A 20,883-nucleotide genomic window follows, 5' to 3' on the forward strand; every position below is an offset into this window, starting at 1 on the left:
CTATAATTAATTGCTCCTTATTTATGCTTAATCGTGTAACATGTTCCATCATTAATACTGCAAGTGCTGTCACAAATAACAATAAACAATATATGTTGGCCTGCTTATCCTATTACAGATTTCTGGTCACTACTGTACAGGCAACTTTAGGAATTTCCTCTTCCTCAATTTGCCCAGTAACACATCATCCCGTTTTTTGTTAAAGTTTGTCAGCTTTCAGCTTCAAGTCTAGCAAGTACCTACAATGACAACAGATGAAGGTATTATTATTTATAAATAAGATATTAAAAGCAGAAAGCTAATTTGTGATGTGTAATTATCTGTCTTCCAAAGGTAGCTTTCTTGATTTAAAGTCTTCAAATTGGCAAACAACTGTGCTTCATATTAAGTAAAATTTGGTCGAGATTTCAGATATTAAAGTTTTTGAATACGTATTATTGTATTTCACTAGTCTACTACTAAGTTGTAGCGCATGTCTTTGTTTTTGCAACCATTTCATCATAACATGTTAAGCTGCGTGTCTAATAAAAGTTGACCAGCCAAGCTGTTCATACCTGGCAGCACAAGGACAGTTGTTGGCCAGCCTGTGGAGCCTGAGAACTTCTTCAGCTCAGTCCAGGTGTTGATGGTGTCATGTATCAGAGGTTTGCCGCCCACACCGGCCAGGTGGAGTGTTCGGCTGGGGATGAGCAGGCGTAGGACGTCCTCTGGCTGTGCAGTGCCACATTGAGGATCGAATTCAATTGTGGTCCAACGGACGCAGTCTGGGAATGATACCTGAGGGAAGGTGAGAGAAAACAAGATTCATTCAAATGTAAATTATGTGCATGTCTCTGTTTTTTTTCAATTGTAGTAGTAGTAGGAGTAGTAACCATCTTACTCTGTATTGTGTTACACCTGCTTGCTTGTAAGGGTGATCACTCTCCATTACTGAGTAGTGGTTTGAGGTGGTACATGCCGACAGGCCTTGCTCAGGCTGGTTTCCTGTCGTGCTATCTGTTGATTGGTTGGGATTGAAAGTGGGTGGTGCGTATTTTTGGTTGAGGGCTGATACGGCAGGCAACAGCTCCTGAACCAGTCCAAAGACCTCTACAGCAGCCTGGTTGAAGATGAATAGTGGTTTTATCACAATGCCAGCAATATTCCATTCAGGACTAGAAGACAAAGGGTTTGCTTTGACCTCTTACCTTAGGCACTGATGCTGCCACAGGGCCAATGTAGGCCAGGATAAGGGGCAGGAGCATGGAGAACAGGCTGGAGGAACTTAATAACTCAGGAATGTCCTCCACTGTAGAGAGCAAAGGACAAAGATAAAACTGATGAGAGGCTACAAATATCTGATCTAAATTCAAACAAAGAATTACCAGTGATTTTCTACGACAGGTGCAGGTTTGCTGTGCTCACCATCGACAGCAAATGCTCTATGAAGCAGGTCCTTTGCAGCTCTGACCACAGCACTGACAACAGATAGGGATCTGCTGCAGTTCTTATCCTCCTCATTGGCTTTGCTCAGCAGCTGAGACTGCAGGTCCCCATCATACTCACTCCTTCCACCAGAAAAAACATTTGGAGTCAGAAAAAACCCTTCAAGATGAATAAAAAACTAAAAGCAACATAATCGTCAACCCAAAAAAAGAGTTTGAAATGAATACCTGTAGTAGAGAATCTGTGGGATCTGTCCTCTGGTCTGATTGGTCCCATTGCTACTCAAGCTGCAGGTGCTGAAGGTGAAGGCCACACCGTCCGAGCACTGGACTGTGGTCATACCTCCGTCCCCATTAGCTGTCCTGCTGCCATAGTTTCGCAACCGTACAGCATACTTTACCCCTTCCTGCAACAGAATAAATTCATCAGTGACAGTTTGCATTCACAACAAACCAGCAACAGCAGCTACAGTAACAGCGGGATGCCAACACAAAACTATGTCTTTTCTAACAGCGTATATACCTTGAGTGGCACAGCCTTGTCCAAGCGAATCTCAGCAATATCACTGGGAGAATCATCAGTGCTGTAGGTGCCCTTCACCAGCTCAAGAGATGTCCACCTGTGAGAATGTGCCGAGTCCCCTGGATGCTCTGTTTGAGCCTGAAGGGTGAAGGAACAAAACAATGAGTTAAACGTGTTGACATGTCAAATGTAAATAAATGTTTACCTCAAAATCTTTTCTAATCACTTACATCATCAGCCAACACCTCTAGTTCATACTCATGGATGCCCCCTCCTCCGTAGACACAGACGCCCACCAGAACAATGCCTGGCTTGTCCACTGTCAGACAGATGGCATCCGGTGAACCGTTCCCCGTATTCCAACTCCGGCCCTGGCTCGTTTTAGTGAAGCGGTTGGGAGATGCTTTCACAGAGTGGAGTGAGTTCAGTCCATCGACCTTAAGAGCATGAACATATTACCCAGGTTATTATACAACCATAAAAGGCAGGGAGGATCTTTTTACTAAAAACAAACAATATACTTCTGAACAGAAATAGTTTTCTGTATCTGTTTAACCATTACCCATTACACTTAAAGACTATTATCTATACCACCAGGTGGCAATAGTGAGGGCAAAGCATAAAACTGATCAATTTCAAATAATACTATAGATCTAAAGAGCTCATAGATGTGTGTATAATGGCTGTTACCTAAATGTGAAGGTCAGCAATGTTTTATATTTATAGACCAAGACAGTGCAGAGAGAAAATGGATGGTCTGTAAAAAATGATATAAACTGAAAAAAGACCATCTCATATTTGGGCCTGTGGTAGTTAAAATAAACTACTACTATTTATATCAGCCTGCCGACTACAGAGATGCAGACAGAGTCGCAGAGGGACTTATCTAGGTGCTCTTGGGAGGAAGACTTGTTTCCCTGACAACAGACTGAGGGGCATAACAGTGATGTCAAGGGCTGTCGTAGAATGACGGTTACTATGACAACCAGAGCTAAAGAGTCTCGATTGCAGCATACGGATATGCATGTGAGTTGGTGGATTGTGATAATAACAAAAGGAGTGTGAAATAGGCAAAATGACAGACGTCGGTCCCACCCTTTGAATGACTCAGTGTATTATAAAAACAAAACCCTTTCTGTTCGGTTTTCTAGTGATAGAAGACAGCACCTCGTACTTAGAAAGACCTGTCACTGTGAAAAATTACTTCAGTAAGGACAGCGTGTAAGGGAAGAAGTAAGATGATAAGAGTAAGAGTGATTAAGAGGGTATGGCATGAGGAAATAAAGAGAGACAAAATGTGGAGAGACATGTAGTCTAGTTGATGGATCGTATCTCTACAGCTCTTGAAGCTGTATAACAACTTTGACTTTAACAGAACGGGATGCGATTATGACGCAAAAATAAAAAAAGATGTGACACCAACAGCTCTGATCCATCCAAATAACAAAGGGCATTCATTGTGAATGTCCAGGACATACACAAGTGAGTTTATTTTTAAAAAGCCTATCAGAACTTGGATATACGTCTGCCTCAGCCATGTCCCACGTCTCCATACACATGCCTTATGTATGCGTTTGTTTGGGCATGTGAGTGTAGTTACCTCAGAGCCAAGGGCAGAGGCCGTGAGCTCCGAGACGATGGAGGCCAGCAGACCACAGGTGTTGGAGACCAGGTGTGGAGAGAAGAGCTCGACCTCCTTCCTCAAACTCTTCCTTACTGGCAACACCACAATCACCAGCATCTTCTCCAGTACCTCTCGAAAACTGGTCATGCCCATCAGGTTCTCCTCCGTCTGCACGAGCAAAAACAAATTCAAAGTTTTTCAAAAGCAACAGTAGACCACATAGTTCCATCAATAATACTAAACACCATTTGGAAATAAAGATACCTGAAGTACATTTATGACATGGACCACTCACATGGCTTAGCTTCTCCATATGGGCCACCAGGAGGGGGAAGCGGTGAGCGAGTGCAGAGTCGTTCTCTGTGCTGACTTGTTTGACGAGTGAACGCAGCAGCACTTCTCCGTCATATGCGATGGGCAGGATGGACGTCAGCTTAACGGAGGTGTTGCATAGAGCTGACATTACGGCTGCCAGCAGACGACTGCTGGATGTGCGGAAGTTTGCTTCGGCAATATCCTGAAATAAAAGGGGAACAAAATTGAAATGCTTAACTTATCGTTCTTTACTTTTCGGATGTTAAATAATTTAATGGTGTATGATTTTAAGGTTTAGGAAAGTTGAAGTAGATATGAATATCATACCTGGTCGAGGCAGTTGAGCAGGTCACAGAGGCATGCCCACTGCAGAGCCGGGGTCGGGTAGAAGGAGTGGAAGCAGGCGGTGAAGGTATTGTGACACTCCTGAAGCACAGCTTCCAGCAGGGTAAGAGGCTGAGACAAGTAGCCCTCGGGGTCATTGTCCAGCTTGGTCAGGCAGTTGTCCATGCCTTCGGACAGGATCTTCTTCAGCAGGCTGCGAGTCTTTCCCACGCACTCTGCCAGCTTGCTCGACTCCTCCACCACAGCCTTGGTGCTGGCTAGAAATCAAACAACAGTCAAACAACAAAATCTTTCAAAAGATGCCCTCTATGATTTCATTCAAATGTTCTCTGTGAAATAAAAAAGATGTTACTATTTTATCTACAGGATATATAAACACAGGACAAAGAGATTATAATTTGACAATATCTAGATATGGATGTTGTCTTCATTCAAAAAGATCTTCTTGACTCTATAGGAAAATATACTATACATGCTTATTTTTAATTCAAAGCACCACTGTGGTTCTTTTTGCAAATTGATACAATACTTTAAGGTTCTCTGTGTTCCTACCCGCAATAGGGAAGATCTCACAGATGTAGACCCTGAGCAGGCGAAGGCAGCATGTGCCAACGAAGCGCAGTCTCTCAAGGTCCAGCAGGGTGGCTGTGTACTGGAAGCCTTTCAGCCCTCGCAGCTCTTCCACACCCAAAACCAAGGTGGTCCAGCTCCAGTGAAGGACACTCAGCAGAGACTCAAAACACTCCTGCAAAGAGATTGAAGAACATAATTATGAAAAATCACCTGTTCAGACCCAGGGTGAAACAGATAGGAGGCAAGACACATCAAACCATGGAGATGGTACTCACTACGGACACTGTGCGAGCAAATGAGCGTTTCAGGATATGGACTGGTTCACTGGTCTGCTGTTTCCCTTTCGATGCATTGCCATCATTAGAAGGAAGCCTAATGACAAAATATAAATGAATAGTTAGACAAATAATTAGTTAACAAGTCTCTAAACAGAAGCTTTCATTTGGTAAGAAAGTGTGTGGATCTTTACTAGCCTGTAAAGTAGCTGAGGTATTTGACCCGCGTTAACATCGGTACCGTTGTTTGACTTCTTGGAGCTTTTGAACTGAAAGACAACGCTGTACAGGGGGAAAAAACCATTAATGGCTTTGACCAAAATTCTAACATTATTAATATGTGATCAAATGACAGTAGGTTTACCCGTCGTCAGTTGTAATGGTAGCCTGTCCGTGCGAGCCACAGTCACTGCTAGGACCAGACACTCGGGCCCACGCCACATACCACCAACCAAGCTGCAGCAGCACGGGCTCGTCAAACATCATGGCATATTTCTCCCTAGGAGTAAAAACACCATCATTTATAGCAATCAAATATAAAGACTGTATCATTCCATATTTTTCTCCTTATGTTAATAGTTGTGAGAACAGAAGGGAAACATAAACAGTACCTGGCAGCACAGTCATAAGCCAGGACGTCTGTCTCAGCCAGCAGATCACCATCTGTCTCATGGTCACCCCCATCAGGTCCCAGCTCAAAAAGCTGCACAAGAAGAATGAGTCAATATATTTTAGATGCATGTGTATTATCCTCCAGTGGTAATTTATTCACGTCTTTTGCAGTTAAAGTTTTCTAGCTTTGTGAACTGAATAGGGTCCAGAAACTTAATGTTTTTGAGGAAACTCTGACAATCAACTCACAACCCAGTTGAACTTGCTTTAATTTAGAAAAAAAATACATTCAAAAGACCGAGATGGAAACTGAACAAAGGGCTTAAAATCCAATGGACCTTTGTGCCACATAACCGCTCACCTTGATCTTGGCAGTGTACTCCCCTCGACCCCCAAACAGGCCCAGCCCACCCAGCAGGATGTCAGCATCAGCACAAAAGCGAATGGCCTCCACAGAGTGAGCTGAGTAACCCCAACCACCGCCGTGACCTATAACACCACACGTGGGATCAATACAAAAGGAACAGAATGTTCAGGGTATGTTGTTTATCTACAATGACAATTTAATGAAGGTTTTTGACGTACAGTAATCGAATCAAAGCTTACTGTAATCAAAATCATCTCCCAGTATGCTGTATCATGCATCGCTTGTCATGTAGTCTGTGAGAAGCCACTTACTCTCAAAGCGGTTCACCACACTGTAGTCTTCCTTGGAGTAGACCTTCATCACTGCCTGGGTCTCTTCCTCTGCGCTGGCTACACCCATCTTTAGCTCCTGCATGGCTGCCAACGTATCAAGGCAACCTAAATGGACAACACAGTATATTTATTAGCGTTTAATGTGGATAGTAATCAAAAGCTCATAATGTACTGTAATTACTCCTGAAAGCAGAATGTATACCTGTATGTCTGGGTATGATCTAAGAGATATCAACTTTTCCCCCAAAACTGATTGAAAACTAATTCTAGATGCCCAAATGAATGGCAAGTGCAGAGGATTACCAAGGATGTGAAGGGCTCCGTGAGAGCGTGTGGTAGTTGCATTTGATCCTGATGGCAAAGCCAGCTCTGGACTAAGGATGCTGCAGCGAGCCTGTAGATCTGTGGCAGAGGGCATCCTGGCATCAGCTATCACTGCGTTGTAGCACCACATCTCTTTTGAGGCTGGCAAGAATCTGGGAGGACACAGGGATAGCACGCAGAGGGGGTTAAAAAAACAGTACATTACAGTATGTGGTACAGAACTATTCCCAGAAATGTATCCCTGGACTGACCTCCATATGACATCGTACACAGGATCCAGACATAGGCCAAATCCCTGCAGGTCCTCCTGCTCAGAGTCATTGAAGGTCCGGCAGCTTCCATCCATTTTGTTGATAAGCAAGCATTTAAATGGAGCTGGCTCAGTCAAAGAGGAGGGCACGAGTCCAATGATGTGTTTGCTGGCAAAGATCTCTGAAGTAGCCAGGACATGGGAGTTGATAAGAGCCTCATCGATCCGTAGGAACGTCTGGTCTCCACTGGCGCCAATCCAGGTGGCCTTTCTTCCATATTTGGCCCCGATGTTGGGCATGGGGGATGGCTTGGCATTCCAGTAGGGCATGTCTAGGATAGGCCGCCCAAGCTGCCCTTTCTGGACAAGAAGAAGACACATGTTCATTTTCTAATTTACATCTCAAGTGTAACCTCAAATTTGTATGAGCAATGAAGTTTGGGATTTTTTTTGGGAAATTGCTCTTTCATTGAGGAAAATCATTTGTCGTACCGAGAAGCTTCCAAATGTGAAGACCTGTCCATCCATGAGGAGAACGGCTGTGTGGTTACTCCCTGCTGTCACCTGGACGCTCGGACCCGGAAGGGACTGCACCAGAGTTGGGGAACCCCTGGCGGATAGAAAGGTGCAGTTTAAATGTTTGTGGCTGCAATGCGATTTCCAAAATCTGTGACAATTTGGTTGAATTTACTTTATCTGTAAATGGGAATGAAACGCTGCATTTTATTTTCTCAAATTGACATAATATATATATCATGATTAATTAATTTAATTCCAATAGGAATCGCATTAAAGTCAAAAAATCAACATAGGCTGTACCTGGAGTTGACATCTCCATGTCCGAGCTGCCCATGTTGGCCATAACCGAATGTGTAGACGTCTCCATTTTCCATCAACACCACTGCAAAAACAGCATAATCAAGACTCTAATTACTAATGATTACTTTCCCCACTTTCTTTACTTCAAGGCCAGACCACTCATGTTAATTGTTTTTTTATGTTAAATTACCCAAGTACCAGACCGGAAGTAGCAAGAGAAAGTGAACCTACCTGAGTGGTGAAAACCGCAGCTGACCTGTACAGCTCGTAGCTCGCTGTCAAACCTCACTGCCCCCGGGGGGTAGGTGGTAATTTTGCTGGCGTCTTTCTCTCCTCGCTCGCTGCTACCATCTACAAGGAAATACTCAAGTCAGCACATTTTAGGAGAGAGAGAGGTGTTAAGTAGCGACTTCAGACCGCTGAGGTTGATGTCTCTGCACAGTCCTGGAAAAGAGGAGCTGGAGGGAAAAGAGGACTTAAAAGAAAAAATAGGGAGAAAAGGGAAGTGCATGCCAAAATAGGGAGGAGGGGACAACACCTCTTCAACAGAAAGGCTTTTGGCAACCAGACCCATTGAAAAAAAAAAATTATATTTCGCAAATAATTTTCTTATCTTTTAAACATTTCTCTGTATTTATTGAGGATGAGAAAATCTGGTTTACATAGAGCCCCGTATAAGAGGTCAAAGTTGTGGTGTGGGAGTTGCAGAAGTTGGATAGAGACCCATGCATTACGTTAAACATAATGATAATTTTTGGGACCAGGAAGCAGCTCATTGTGGTGTGCCTCTGTAACTGAGGCCTGCCGGATCAGAAAACAGCTTGGTTGTAATACTTGACCTTTCCAATTAATGTGAAATAAATACTGACTAGCTCATGGCCCAAAGTTTAAAAGGAAAGGGGTTGAAAATTGAGCTGAAGGACACAACTGACAATGTTGATGATTACACAGAAGTGCTTTAGGAACATCTGCATTGTAGGTGGGGGGTTTAGAGCATCCATTCCTCTTCATAAGTGGAAAACCATGAAGAAGGATGCTCAGGGGAGGTACCACAAATCATCACACCTTACAGCTGAGCATCAACCACAACGGAAGAAAAGTTATTCAGCAAAGAAGGACAGCCTCAGTGTCCTAACTGACATAAAGGGGGGAAACCACTTCTGCTCTGAAATAAAAAACCCTTGTGGCGTCGATCTTTACTATTTAAAAGAGTGACATGAAAACAAGCCATTTTTCACAAACAATGAGTTTCTGTTTGATAAGGCTTTTAAATTGTGCAGGTTCAGGGGGCAGTCAACAAGGGCACACTTTCATGAAAGCTAGTCATCAAATATCAGCCCCAACCAATGACAACCAGCTAAAGTGTCAGAGCAACCTGTGTTAGTAAGAAAATAGGCTTTTGTGCAGTGATAAGTACTCCTTAAAATACACCTACACGACCAAATCCATTTTTTGCAACATTTTCCAAGGCACAAAGGAGGCTGAGACTCCGAGGCCAAAACAAAACAAACAAAAAATGAATACGAATAAAAGGATGACCCTTTACTGTCCTTTCTGCTCAATATTTGAATAACTAATGCAGCTACTATTCAAATCATATTGGTTGAAACTTATTTCTCCAGAGAGTTTAAACTTCTACTAACTTGTCTGAAGGTCAAGTGCCTGAAAAGCTTAATATTAGATTCATAGATGTTTAGATGTTCGTGAGTCAGTGAGTTCTTAACATTTCCATGAGATGCTTCACATCTCAAAAACATGTTTTAAAGCTATCATCCCTGCTTGCTTCCTACTGTGTTGTGTTTGTCAGCTTGTTATTTATCAAAGTGTTTCTCTCCCCAGTGCTTCGGTTTAGTTTGCTTGCATGCTGTAGCTATAGTCACGAAGTGACAAATCAGCTGCTATGGGAGTGATGGCACATCCAGTAAGACAAGTACGTTTGTTTATATTTAGGTCTGAACAACAGCAGTGGGCATAGTTAAACCAGAAGTTTTAGTAGTATAACAGCCCAAATATTATTTTTACATTGCTTATATAACACAACTTAAAATAATCGATAATGAAACACAAAAGGGAACTAGCCTTTAAAAAAAAGGGACTTAACTTTACCCTTGCCTAAAAGCCCAGTAATTTCTCCACTGTGAGTCACAGTGAGTCCTTCTTGCTAATAGGCTACATTTGTTTGTTACCATGAAACCTTGTGAAGACACAAGAGTCCTACTTTCAGAGAGTGAGAGAGGAGGTGGGCGGGACAGCCAGATTGGGAGATGAGTCAAGTGGGTGTCTCTGCACCCGTTGAGTTAGTGAAGACCATAGTACCTTTGTGCTTGTCCCGTTTATGCCTTAGTGCCTGAAGGGGTCTTATTCTGGCTAGGGCCTGCTCACGTTGGTTCATAAAAATGGGACCAGGAAAAACAAGGGGGCCTGGGGGAGAAAGAAACTTTCACATGCATGCACAATGCTCACAAATGGGAAAGAACACATGAAAAAATACTTCACCACAACTATTCACACACACTGAAAAATTATAAAAAAGACACAAGCAAGGGGAAAGTCACCAAGGCACAACACCCAAGCTCACAGAGAAAGCTATCTGAAACTAAGCAGGAGGATATAGTGTTAGCTCCTCCCTCTTTTCTTAGTCCCACTCCCCTGTGCCTATGTTGAATGGTCTACCCTAGAAAATTAACCTTTTAAAGCCAATAAAAAACGCCCTTCCCTTCACAATCATATTCCATCTAGCCCTGCTCCATACCTCTGCCCTCCTCCAGCCTGTGCCGGCGGTTGATCCTCTGCCGTTTCTCCTCCTGGCGGATCTGAATGTGTTCCTCAATGTTCACTCCTGGGGGGGGAGGGACAGGCACAGCTGAAAACACAAAAGGCCCCGGGTACAGGCAGCCCAGACAGGATGCAGGAGGACGAGGAGGAGGAGGCGGAAAGAAGGAGCAGAACAAAACAAGACACACATCAATGAAAGATGGAGAGAGGTGATGGAGAAGCAATGACTCTGCACAGCACAACAACAAAAATGAAGGCCAGGCGACAGCAGGTGCGCAAAAATACTACATCCAAGCAAGTGCAACAGACAGGGTGATATGTGCAGCATAAGCAGCAACCTGGCACAGCTCAGGACAGATAGCTAACACAAGAGCTGTTCTCAAGACAGTCAATTATGTGGATCCATTATATAGGATCAAAGATACCTCAAACCACCAACAAATGTAATATCAACTAGAGTCTGACTGATAAGTCTTCTGGGGGCTGATGCTTGATACCAATTATGGGGTGTAAAATATTTCCTATACTGATATATATATATATATACATTTATATATATTTTTTAATTAAGAAATTGGCAATGATTCTTAAGATGTTGTTATCAAACCTTATGACAAAAATCGACTTGAGGGTATAAATGTTACAGTTTAACCATCAACTTTACATAAATATCGATATATATATAAAGAAAACACCAATACAGCCAAATATAGAGCTTGAATTGATAAAATATTTTTTTTTTTTTTTACATAAATTGTAAACAAATCTCAGCAAACATAAGCTACATAACAAATATGTCTGTACAAGGAGCATATCTACCGATTTTATTAATCGACTGATAAATCGATTGGGCTCCATAATCATCACCATGAATGAATGCAATGGGTACATGTAGGCCTAAGAGATTCCAACATGCTTATGACTTTCAGAATTTGTAGTTTTTAACTAAATGTAAGCAACAGAAGTGGTGATACAGATGAGATGTAAATGTTCTATGAATGACAGAGAAGAAAAGGGGGAACATCAAGTCATTAGAAAGCTTTTCTACCTAGCAGCAGGTCCAGTGGAATCATCTCCTTCACAGCATCAAAGATGCCTCTCTGTCTTGCCTCCTGACCATCGAGCTCCCGGGCACAGGCCTTGCAGCAGCCACATGCTGAGCAGCCAGACTCTCCAGACCCACAGCCACAGATACTGGTTGATGAAGAAAACATTTTATCCTCAACTCAGATAAACATGTTTGAGTCTACTACAACTTGTGTGTGTGTGTGTGTGTGTCCTCTTACCCTCCTGGTACTCTGTCTGGCCGACCACTGCTGACACAGCTGGCACCATAGCCAGTGCAGTCTCCACATACTGTGCAGACCATGCATTGGTCCAACTTCCACTTGTGCATGCCTGGCTGGCACATCATACTCTTCTCCTCCTTCTCCTCCAGCTCATCTTCCAGGTCTTCATCCATGGCTGTGGCCATGCTCTCCACACCAAACGCTACACAGAGCATACACACCAACATGTAAGGCAGGAGAATGAATGTACTACAGAGTCAATATACATATGTGTAAGATCCAATATACTGTGTATTGTAATGTGTAATGTGTAATTGTTTTTTACATGATCCCACCTTTCCCTGTCTGGCTCATAGATCCAGTGTCTCTACCACATTGGCCCTTGTTGTTCACACCAAATGTCCACACTTCACCGATCTTGGTCAGGACACACGTATGGGCTTTTCCCATGGCAACCTGAGTTACAAAGTGACCTTTCAGGTCTGTCACCTGGCCTTTGGAGCGGAAAGAGTGGGTTTAGAATAGAGATATATTTATAGTCAAATAAATTGTTTATTCTTAAAAGAGTATTCCTCAGAAAAACTCCCAGAATTGTAGCATTTTTAATTGTCCCAGTCAACTTACAGGTACTGTCACTGTAAATGGCATCTTTGCCAAACATGTAGAGCTCTCCATCCTTGGTGACAATACTGCTGCTGCCATTGTTACACCCTGTATACACTGCCGTCTTGGTCTCTAGTTTGATCATCTTCTTGGGCTTATACGGCTTGGGCTGTCTGCGACTTTTAGCTGCGGAGGAAAATAACAAACATCAACTATAGACCTTCAGCTGAGATCATTTTTGATTCTGTGTTTACTGAAGGTTGAGTCAACTGTTGAATTTGTGTAGACAGTTTAAAGTTGTCTTACTGGACTCTCCATCCTCTCCCTTGCTGGCAGAGCCTGTGAAGAATACACTTCCGTCCTCAGCCACTAGCAGAGCATGAGAACCATCATGGCCGACGGAGAATTGAATTATCTTGGGAGACTTTGTAACAGGCAGTTCCACCCATTTTCCTGCTGACGGGCCACCCTGCTTTATACCCAGGCTCTGGTACTTTCCTGTGTAGTAGACCTGTGAGAAGAGGAAAAACAGTCAAACACAGTGAAAGAGGGGAAACCGATCAGAAGAAAATGAAAAAATATTTATATAGGGGCCATTATTGAGAAGAAGAGAATGTATGACTAATGTTGCGTGACCAAGGTTGAGCAGACAAACCCTGGGCAAATATAAGACAACACATATGTTTGCGTTAATAACTTAATCCAAAATGGTCAGAGCATCATTCGAACTAAATTAAATGTAATCATTAACCAATGTTTGTATTGTTTAGTTAAAATATAGTATGCTAGCATACTCAGCCTACATGTGATGGATTTTCATTGATTATTTGAAAGATTGCTTTTGTTTCTGCCCTAGCATGTAAAATACATGCTGCATTTTCTTAATTTCTCTTATACTCTGATAACTGATAACATCTAAGTAAACGATACTTCCGTCTTTAACAGCACTGGAGCCTGTTTAATAACCAGGTGTTGTTAGCCATCGCTAATGAGGACCTGGTGTTTTACTCATTTATTTGTTTTACTCATTCAGAGGCAGCTTGTGATGACACATGTATAATGGCTGCTGCTACTGTGGGTGAGATCATTTTTATTACTCAAATCTTCTGACACAAAACATTGCATGCAGACAGATCGGGAGCTCTTCCGATGTTTGTAAGTGGTATCACATGCTTGGCACAATGTCCAGCCCAAGTGATGAGTGACCTTTGTGCCAAGACACAAGTCAGCTGCTCCTATTTTTACTCAACCAGTCGCTCTGGGTTAGGGTAATCTGTAGATAAAGTGCTCTATGAGATTAGGCCTCAACACAGATACAGAAATGTACAACAGGTGACGACACTGCGCTGCTATCTACAAAAGAAGCATGCTGCACCACACCTAAAGTACAGAGACAAACAACCACACCCATTACACACCCCAACAACATACATATTTAGCATTCTCTTGGGCGTGACACCGTTTGCATAAAAATGTGAAATATCTTCTTCAACATGGCAATGCTTCCCAACAATGATTGGCCCTACTTTGCTTGATAACCAGGAATATAAAAGATCCCAATAGTCAATAGTAACAGTTTAATTAATATAAGATACTACAGAGCTAGGTGAAATTACTCCTATTTAACAAGGGATGTCACCTAATAATCTCCGCATGAGCGTTCAGTCTCTATAATAATGAACATCTAACAAATCCAGCTCCCTCAGTCCATATTATTTAAAGACAATTTCATTAAGAAAGCCATCAATTATTTTTGTAAACAAGAGGACATGTATCGTCCTCTTGTGATTATGCTTTGTTCGAAATCGGTCTTAGGGCAATATGTTGAAAACAAATTAGGGTTCTTCGTAGGGAAAAACAGCATATAATAAGTAAAATATAACTTTACTCATTACTTTATAACATTCATGTACAAACCACTACAGTGAAAGGTGAATACAATATAAAAAAATATTAATTTTTTTATTCTCTTGTCTCCCTCATTCTGTCCTGTCTGCTACTGTAACAACTGATTTGCCAAGGTGTGTGGATCAATAAAGTTTTATCTTATCTTATCTTAACCTCACATGAATATGAGAAGGACTAAGATGATATTCCCTCACAAAAATCTGACTACAACCAATTATCTACAGATGATCTGAACAAATAGTTAATTTGTATAATAGGCTTTGTATGGCTGGTGTAGAAGGAAGGGACATAATTCATTTGGCGCTTTCCCCCAGGTTCACTCTCTAAATTTTCCTGGCAAGTGATTAGCAAGAGAGAACTTGTTAAGAGCTCAGCAGTTGAACTCGTTCCAACTTTCATTAACCAGTTAAGGCACACCACCACCACAGAAGAGTTTTAGTCTCACCTTTCCTGAGGCAGTTTTCATCAGAGCAAACTCCCTGCCTGCTCCGAGCAACGCTGCCTCTTCATCAAAGCCGGTGCCTGAGAGAACAACAAACTATTTAGGGCCAAATACACAAGGAGACAAGATTGCAAAGTACTTTTTTTTATTCCTCTGGGTTTTGAGCAGCTTCTGACAAATGTGCAACCTTGTAGACCCACACACAATACGAAGTAGCAGGTGTGCGGAGAACATATGGGAATCACTTCCCACAAGCTCCTACAGATTAGAGCATATTTAATATCACTTACTGATGATGTGCAGATCCTTCTCTAGGTCAAAGAGAGAGATACCACAAGCGTGCAGACATTTCCTTGCCAGCTTCAGCTGCAGTTCCTGCTGCAGGGCCGGGTCTAAGCTCATAGTGTAGATCCGCACCACAAAACCATCCTGCAGGAGTCAGGGCCGAGAGGAGGAATCACCGTTAAGTGTCAGGACTCTACATTACGTCACAGTGTGGCATTAAGAGTCCATCTGATTGATGACAAACATATCCCTGCTTCAGCTGACTGAATGCCACAATCAAAATAAAAGAATGAGCGGTTCAGAATTATTTGTACATTTATTTTATGTATTGCCTAAAGAAAGAAAATCAACACCACTTAAATAGAAGCACAAAAAATGTGAATATTAAGTGTACTGCCATGAGAGCAACATTGATAAATATGTGTATATAACACAGATGTGAAGATAGCATGAAAGCTAATAAGCAAATTTCTCAAAATCACGTCATTTTCCAATATTTTGCTTAGGGGACATGGACATGATTGTTTGGACATCAAATCATTTGTGTAACTGATGCAAGTGCAAGTGTGCATTTTGTGCTGGACGCTGTTTGGATTAACACATGGATTACATCCTAATGGTTTATGTCATGGATACATTTATCAGCAGGAGGTCAGTTTACTGAGGATGTGTCAGTCATTTTTGTTATTTAGTAGTTAAAACCTAGGCCATGTCAGTATTAATAGTATATCCATATATCTTAAAACACCATGGAGGGTGTGACATCTATCCACGGCCCACACACTCAATGTAGGTCACATAACAAATGATACAGCTGCAGGAGATGCAGGTTAGACATACTACAGGGGATGTGGATGAAAGGGGACATTTAAAGGACAGGAACAGAGTTTAGAAAGGACGACAACAGGGTAATAACTGGGAGACAACAGGGATATAACAGTAGGATGAGGGGTAGTGTGTGGATGATCTGGTTTCCACTGTGTGGTAATGATAACCGGCTCATCTATAGTGCTGGCACATGTGGCACTCAAATCATTAAGTAAGCGCCTCTATCCTTGCGTGATACCTTGCTCCTCATCATCCTATTCCTCCTTTTCCCCACATCTGCTATTACTGGCTGACCAGTACAATACATACAGCTTCTAAAGCCTGAAACATGCTTCTGCGTTTTCACGGGCCCGTAAGCGCAAGAGCCCTTCCGGGTCCCTTACGTGCTTATGTATCCCTCCTTACGTGCTGACGGGTGTCGACCCCCTTTTCTAAAATTTACGGCAAAGCTCCGCAAGCTCACTCAGCCCGCAAGGCTGTGATTGGTCTGCTCTACATCCCGTCCGGTGTCTAGTTTCCGGTTTCATGCCCCACAATACGCGGAAATCACGGAAGATTTAGAAGAACGAATATGGACCAAATAGAAGAGCACTTGGCAGAAGAGATCCGAAAGTATGACCACTTGTATAACCCGTCACTGACTGGCCGATTTGTCCGCCAGAAATAGGCTATGAGGAGCCGGAGTGGCGATGTAAATAAACAGTCTAATTATAAGAAGTTGCTCTTCAATGTCCAGCAGCTCCATCTCAATCAATTGTTGTTCGGTTGGAATCGTGAATACACTCTCTGCCATGGTTCACCGTGTGTTTGTAATGGAGAACACGACTGGTAGAAGGTAAATAAACAGTCAACAACGATTGCCACACCCACAAAGAAGGCGTCTCTCAGGTCGCCTTCGACAAAAAGCATTACTCCGCCTAGTGTTCTGGCGCGGAATTGCTTTGTAAGACGCGCAACGGTTGGGGAAGCATGAATGAAAACGAGTCTTGCGCCACAGCGGCGTGAAAAGACGCAGACGCAGTCGCAGAAGCATGTTTCAGGCTTAAGGACCCCACCCCCCTTGATAGACCAGGAAGCTGCTGTCCAGGAGGGAGGCTGGAGTGACAGCAAATGTGTCTATTTCTCATCTTCCCCCTCCCCCACCCACAATACAGGGTGCTTATGCAGATGACTGCTGCTTGTGAGATAACGCTCTCTGGAGAAGGGCCACATATGGTCCCACTGCCCTCACTGCCACGCCCACATATGCATAACTTATATACACTCATACAGAGCTGCAAATTGTGTTGCACAGCTGGTCATCATGAGGGTCCCTAAAGTGAGGCTGGGGCCTCTATGTCTGAGGAGTTGACAGAACAATGTATTTTATTTAAACTAACAAAAGATTTTGAAAATGGAACACTGCACAAGATTAAAACATTGATTGTACTGATGCATATAAATAAATGATCACTTGGAAATGTTATTAATACCTCTTTTACACCATAATTAGCAGGAATATGCAGCTTTTTGTTTTTACAAAAAAGCAATTGACCCATACCAGTAGAAGAGTTTCTTTTCCCTTTCTGCGCCACATTCAACACCACAAACGCACTGAAAACTGAGACACTCTCTCACCTCTCTGTTTTGCCAAATTAGCGCTTTCACCTGGGTGTCCCATTTTCATTACTGGTGCTCAGAGACATTTCTACAGCATTTGAGTGAATGCTGATTGTATCCACTCCCATTGCAGACATAGACTAGATGTGCGTGTTAGTGGGTTTTGTGACCAGTGGAAAAGGGGATTAAGTTAGTAGGACAACAGCTAACAGTACTACGTGACATTTGCTCTGTCAGACCATAACTTAACCACTGTGATAAGGCAAGTCAGTGGTTTGTGTAATGCATCAGAGGAACTCTGAAGTCCACCCTTAACGATAGTGATTCAATTCTTTCACATTTCAGTCTTGTTCTTTTAAAGAGCTTTAGCTGGAATATTTAACTTACATCTTTGCAGGCAGCGATCTGGTTGATGTACTCTCCATCTGTGAAGATGATGTTCTGTCCGTCTGAGTGTTGCCCTGAGAGCACCACAAAAAGTATTTCAATATTACGTAAGTTCATATTTTGATGATCAACCCCCATGAGGTGTTTTTTTTTGTGTCTTCTCAGCACCTGGCATGGTGACAGTCCCCTCATGCTCCAAGGTCTCTGGGTTGATCTTGAGGGCCGACATACTGTTGTTACTTGTGTCCTGATACAACAAGTATCCCTAAATAGACAACACAGACATTACTACTAATCTGCAATCAGAAAGGACAATTCATAACATAATATTTACTTACAATTATGTACAGTGCCTTGCATAAGTATTCACCCCCCTTGGACTTTTCCCCATTATGTACTGTTACTAACTGGAATTCAAATAGACTTAAATAAACTTTTTCCTGTTTGATCAACAAAACATGCATAGTACTTTGGAGGTGCAAAATAAATTTTATTGTGACACAAACAATAATGAGAACAAAAAAGTTGACATCTGTTGGGTGCATAAGTATTCACCCCCCTGTGTCAATACTTGGTAGAACCCCCTTTCGCTGCAATTACAGCTGCAAGTCTTTTGGGGTATGTCTCTACCAGCTTTGCACATCTAGAGATGGAAAGGTTTGTCCATTCTTCTTGGCAAAAAAGATGAAGCTCAGTCAGATTGGATGGAGACCGTCTGTGAACCGCAATCTTCAAGTCTTGCCATAGATTCTCTATTGGATTGACGTCTGGGCTTTGACTGGGCCATTTTAAGACATTAACATTCTTTAATCCAAACCATTCCTTTGTAGCTCTGGCTGTATGTTTAGGGTCATTGTCCTGCTGGAAGATGAACCTCCGCCCCAGTCTCAAGTCTTTTGCAGACTGCATCAGATTTTCTTCAAGGATTTCCCTGTATTTGGCTCCATCCATCTTTCCCTCTATTCTGACCAGTTTCCCTGTACCTGCTGAAGAGAAGCATCCCCACAGCATGATGCTACCACCACCATGTTTCACTGTTGGGATGGTGTGCTCAGGGTGATGGGCAGTGTTGGGTTTTTACCACACATAGCGTTTTGCATTGAGGCCAAAAAGTTCAATTTTGGTCTCATCTGACCAGAGCACCTTCTTCCACATGTTTGCTGTGTCTCCCACATGGCTTCTGGCAAACTCCAAACGGGATTTTTTATGGATCCCTTTCAACAATGGCTTTCTTCTTGCCACTCTTCCATAAAGGCCAGATTTGTGGAGTAGACGACTAATAGTTGTCCTGTGGACAGATTCTCCCACCTCAGCTGTGGATCTCTGCAACTCCTCCAGAGTAACCATGGGCCTCCTGGTTGCTTCTCTGATTCATTTTCTCCTTGTCCGACTCTTCAGTTTGGGTGGACGGCCTCCTCTTGGTAGGTTTGCGGTTGTGCCATATTCTTTCCATTTTCTTATGATGGATTTTATGGTGCTCAGAGAGATGTTCAAAGCTCTGGATATTTTTTTATAACCTAACCCTGCTTCATATTTCTCCACAACTTTATCCCTGACCTGTTTGGTGAGCTCCTTGGTCTTCATGATGCTGTTTGTTCAGTAATGATCTCCAACAAACTCTGAGTCCGTCACAGAACAGGTGTATTTATACTGAGATTAAATTGCAGACAGGTGGACCCTATTTACTAATTATGTGACTTTCCAATGTGACTTGTGAATGCAATTGGTCGCACCAGATCTTTGTTAGGGGTTTCACAGTAAAGGGGGTGAATACATATGCACTCAACACTTTTCAGATTTTTATTTGTAAATAATTGTGAAATCCATGTAATATTTCCCCCCACTTCCAAATGATGCACTATTTTGTGTTGGTCCATTACATAAACTCACGATGAAATAAATTTTAATCTGTGGTTATACCATGACAAAATGTAGAAAAGTCCAAAGGGGGTGAATACTTATGCAAGGCACTGTAAGTGACAGCGTAGCATATGTACTAACTTGGATAGACTGTGAATAATGGTTAGATGAGTGTGTATTTAAACAGGTTAGATATTTAAAAAGTCTTGTACGTCTTGAGAATGTCACATCAGAAGTTTTCAACTGCAGTGTATGTGGGGGGCATCTTAATGACAGCTCCACTACCTACCTGAGCAAAGCCAAGCCATGATCTCTTCTCCTTCCGATTCCTGATTCGGGATGTGGAGTTGTACACGTGGCCCTGTAAGGCATCGTTAACAAATGAGCAGACGATCACAAACACTGAAAACCCTTTAAGAAAAATCTGTGTCATAAACCTCTTCAAGGCCAGAGAGTAGTTTTAGGTAGAATTATGGCTCTTTGCTGTCATTGTTCTCCAATACTAACATAAAGCAAAATGGCTACAATAAATAATAAACTCCTAGTAATATAATAGAATGCTGAGTTCACCTTAATCTATAATGTACATACTCTTAGCTACTGAATGCTCTTTGTTGCACACGTCAGACAATTGTGTAAATCAAGAGGAGAGTATCTTTTCAACCCATAAAGAAACATCCTATTTATCTGGGAAAATCTTAACACCAAATTTATATGTAAATATAGTTTTACTAAACGTTGCGAACATGCAGCTGTATGTGTTACATACCCTGACAGTGCCACTGTATCCAGAGCCCACTTTGTACAGTCCATCTTTGCAGAGCAAGTATAGAAAGGAGCCGTCGGTCTGCAGAAGACAGCGCTCATCCTCTTCGATGGCCACCTCTTTCAGCACCCACTTGTTCATCAGGGCCGCGCGTTTGATGCCGTTTCCAAACCAGTCTTGAATTTGGATCTTTCCCACCAGGACAGCCTGTACACTTCTCTGTAGCGCGTTCAGTATGGTGGGCACCTGGTAAGATTCAGAAAGAGAGAGAGGGTGGTGAGGGTGATTTAATGGGGGGGAGCATAGTTTGCACAAGGTGGAAACAGACACAGGGAAGTTTCTCTGTTGCTGATTGAAT

General features: G+C 42.5%; 1 protein-coding gene across 18 annotated transcripts in view; it reads right to left on the reverse strand.

Moving 5' to 3' along the window:
• The window catches only part of mycbp2 (MYC binding protein 2), a 59,460-nt gene that overhangs the window by 26,758 nt on the left and 11,819 nt on the right, over positions 1 to 20,883 (reverse strand). For 12 of the 18 annotated variants that reach the window (XM_053439307.1, XM_053439306.1, XM_053439305.1 and 9 more), the window contains exons 6-40: positions 20,529 to 20,771; positions 20,049 to 20,120; positions 18,068 to 18,164; positions 17,900 to 17,973; positions 15,091 to 15,229; positions 14,804 to 14,880; positions 12,757 to 12,961; positions 12,472 to 12,636; positions 12,183 to 12,341; positions 11,845 to 12,049; positions 11,607 to 11,752; positions 10,536 to 10,646; positions 10,100 to 10,204; positions 8,015 to 8,134; positions 7,784 to 7,865; positions 7,457 to 7,574; positions 6,966 to 7,324; positions 6,694 to 6,866; positions 6,370 to 6,495; positions 6,053 to 6,180; positions 5,691 to 5,782; positions 5,444 to 5,578; positions 5,278 to 5,361; positions 5,080 to 5,176; positions 4,784 to 4,976; positions 4,214 to 4,488; positions 3,867 to 4,088; positions 3,548 to 3,739; positions 2,178 to 2,384; positions 1,948 to 2,085; positions 1,653 to 1,831; positions 1,405 to 1,547; positions 1,188 to 1,288; positions 881 to 1,099; positions 555 to 777 (exon numbers count right to left, since the gene is read on the reverse strand). In XM_053439307.1, the coding sequence (XP_053295282.1) occupies positions 555 to 777; positions 881 to 1,099; positions 1,188 to 1,288; positions 1,405 to 1,547; positions 1,653 to 1,831; positions 1,948 to 2,085; positions 2,178 to 2,384; positions 3,548 to 3,739; positions 3,867 to 4,088; positions 4,214 to 4,488; positions 4,784 to 4,976; positions 5,080 to 5,176; positions 5,278 to 5,361; positions 5,444 to 5,578; positions 5,691 to 5,782; positions 6,053 to 6,180; positions 6,370 to 6,495; positions 6,694 to 6,866; positions 6,966 to 7,324; positions 7,457 to 7,574; positions 7,784 to 7,865; positions 8,015 to 8,134; positions 10,100 to 10,204; positions 10,536 to 10,646; positions 11,607 to 11,752; positions 11,845 to 12,049; positions 12,183 to 12,341; positions 12,472 to 12,636; positions 12,757 to 12,961; positions 14,804 to 14,880; positions 15,091 to 15,229; positions 17,900 to 17,973; positions 18,068 to 18,164; positions 20,049 to 20,120; positions 20,529 to 20,771 (5,404 nt within the window). The remainder of the gene's footprint in view (positions 1 to 554; positions 778 to 880; positions 1,100 to 1,187; positions 1,289 to 1,404; positions 1,548 to 1,652; positions 1,832 to 1,947; positions 2,086 to 2,177; positions 2,385 to 3,547; positions 3,740 to 3,866; positions 4,089 to 4,213; positions 4,489 to 4,783; positions 4,977 to 5,079; positions 5,177 to 5,277; positions 5,362 to 5,443; positions 5,579 to 5,690; positions 5,783 to 6,052; positions 6,181 to 6,369; positions 6,496 to 6,693; positions 6,867 to 6,965; positions 7,325 to 7,456; positions 7,575 to 7,783; positions 7,866 to 8,014; positions 8,135 to 10,099; positions 10,205 to 10,535; positions 10,647 to 11,606; positions 11,753 to 11,844; positions 12,050 to 12,182; positions 12,342 to 12,471; positions 12,637 to 12,756; positions 12,962 to 14,803; positions 14,881 to 15,090; positions 15,230 to 17,899; positions 17,974 to 18,067; positions 18,165 to 20,048; positions 20,121 to 20,528; positions 20,772 to 20,883) is intronic. The other 6 variants (XM_053439294.1, XM_053439308.1, XM_053439298.1 and 3 more) reach the window with 5 other exon arrangements.

The sequence above is a fragment of the Pleuronectes platessa genome, chromosome 14 (assembly GCF_947347685.1).
Source record: "Pleuronectes platessa chromosome 14, fPlePla1.1, whole genome shotgun sequence".
Classification (NCBI taxonomy): domain Eukaryota; kingdom Metazoa; phylum Chordata; class Actinopteri; order Pleuronectiformes; family Pleuronectidae; genus Pleuronectes; species Pleuronectes platessa.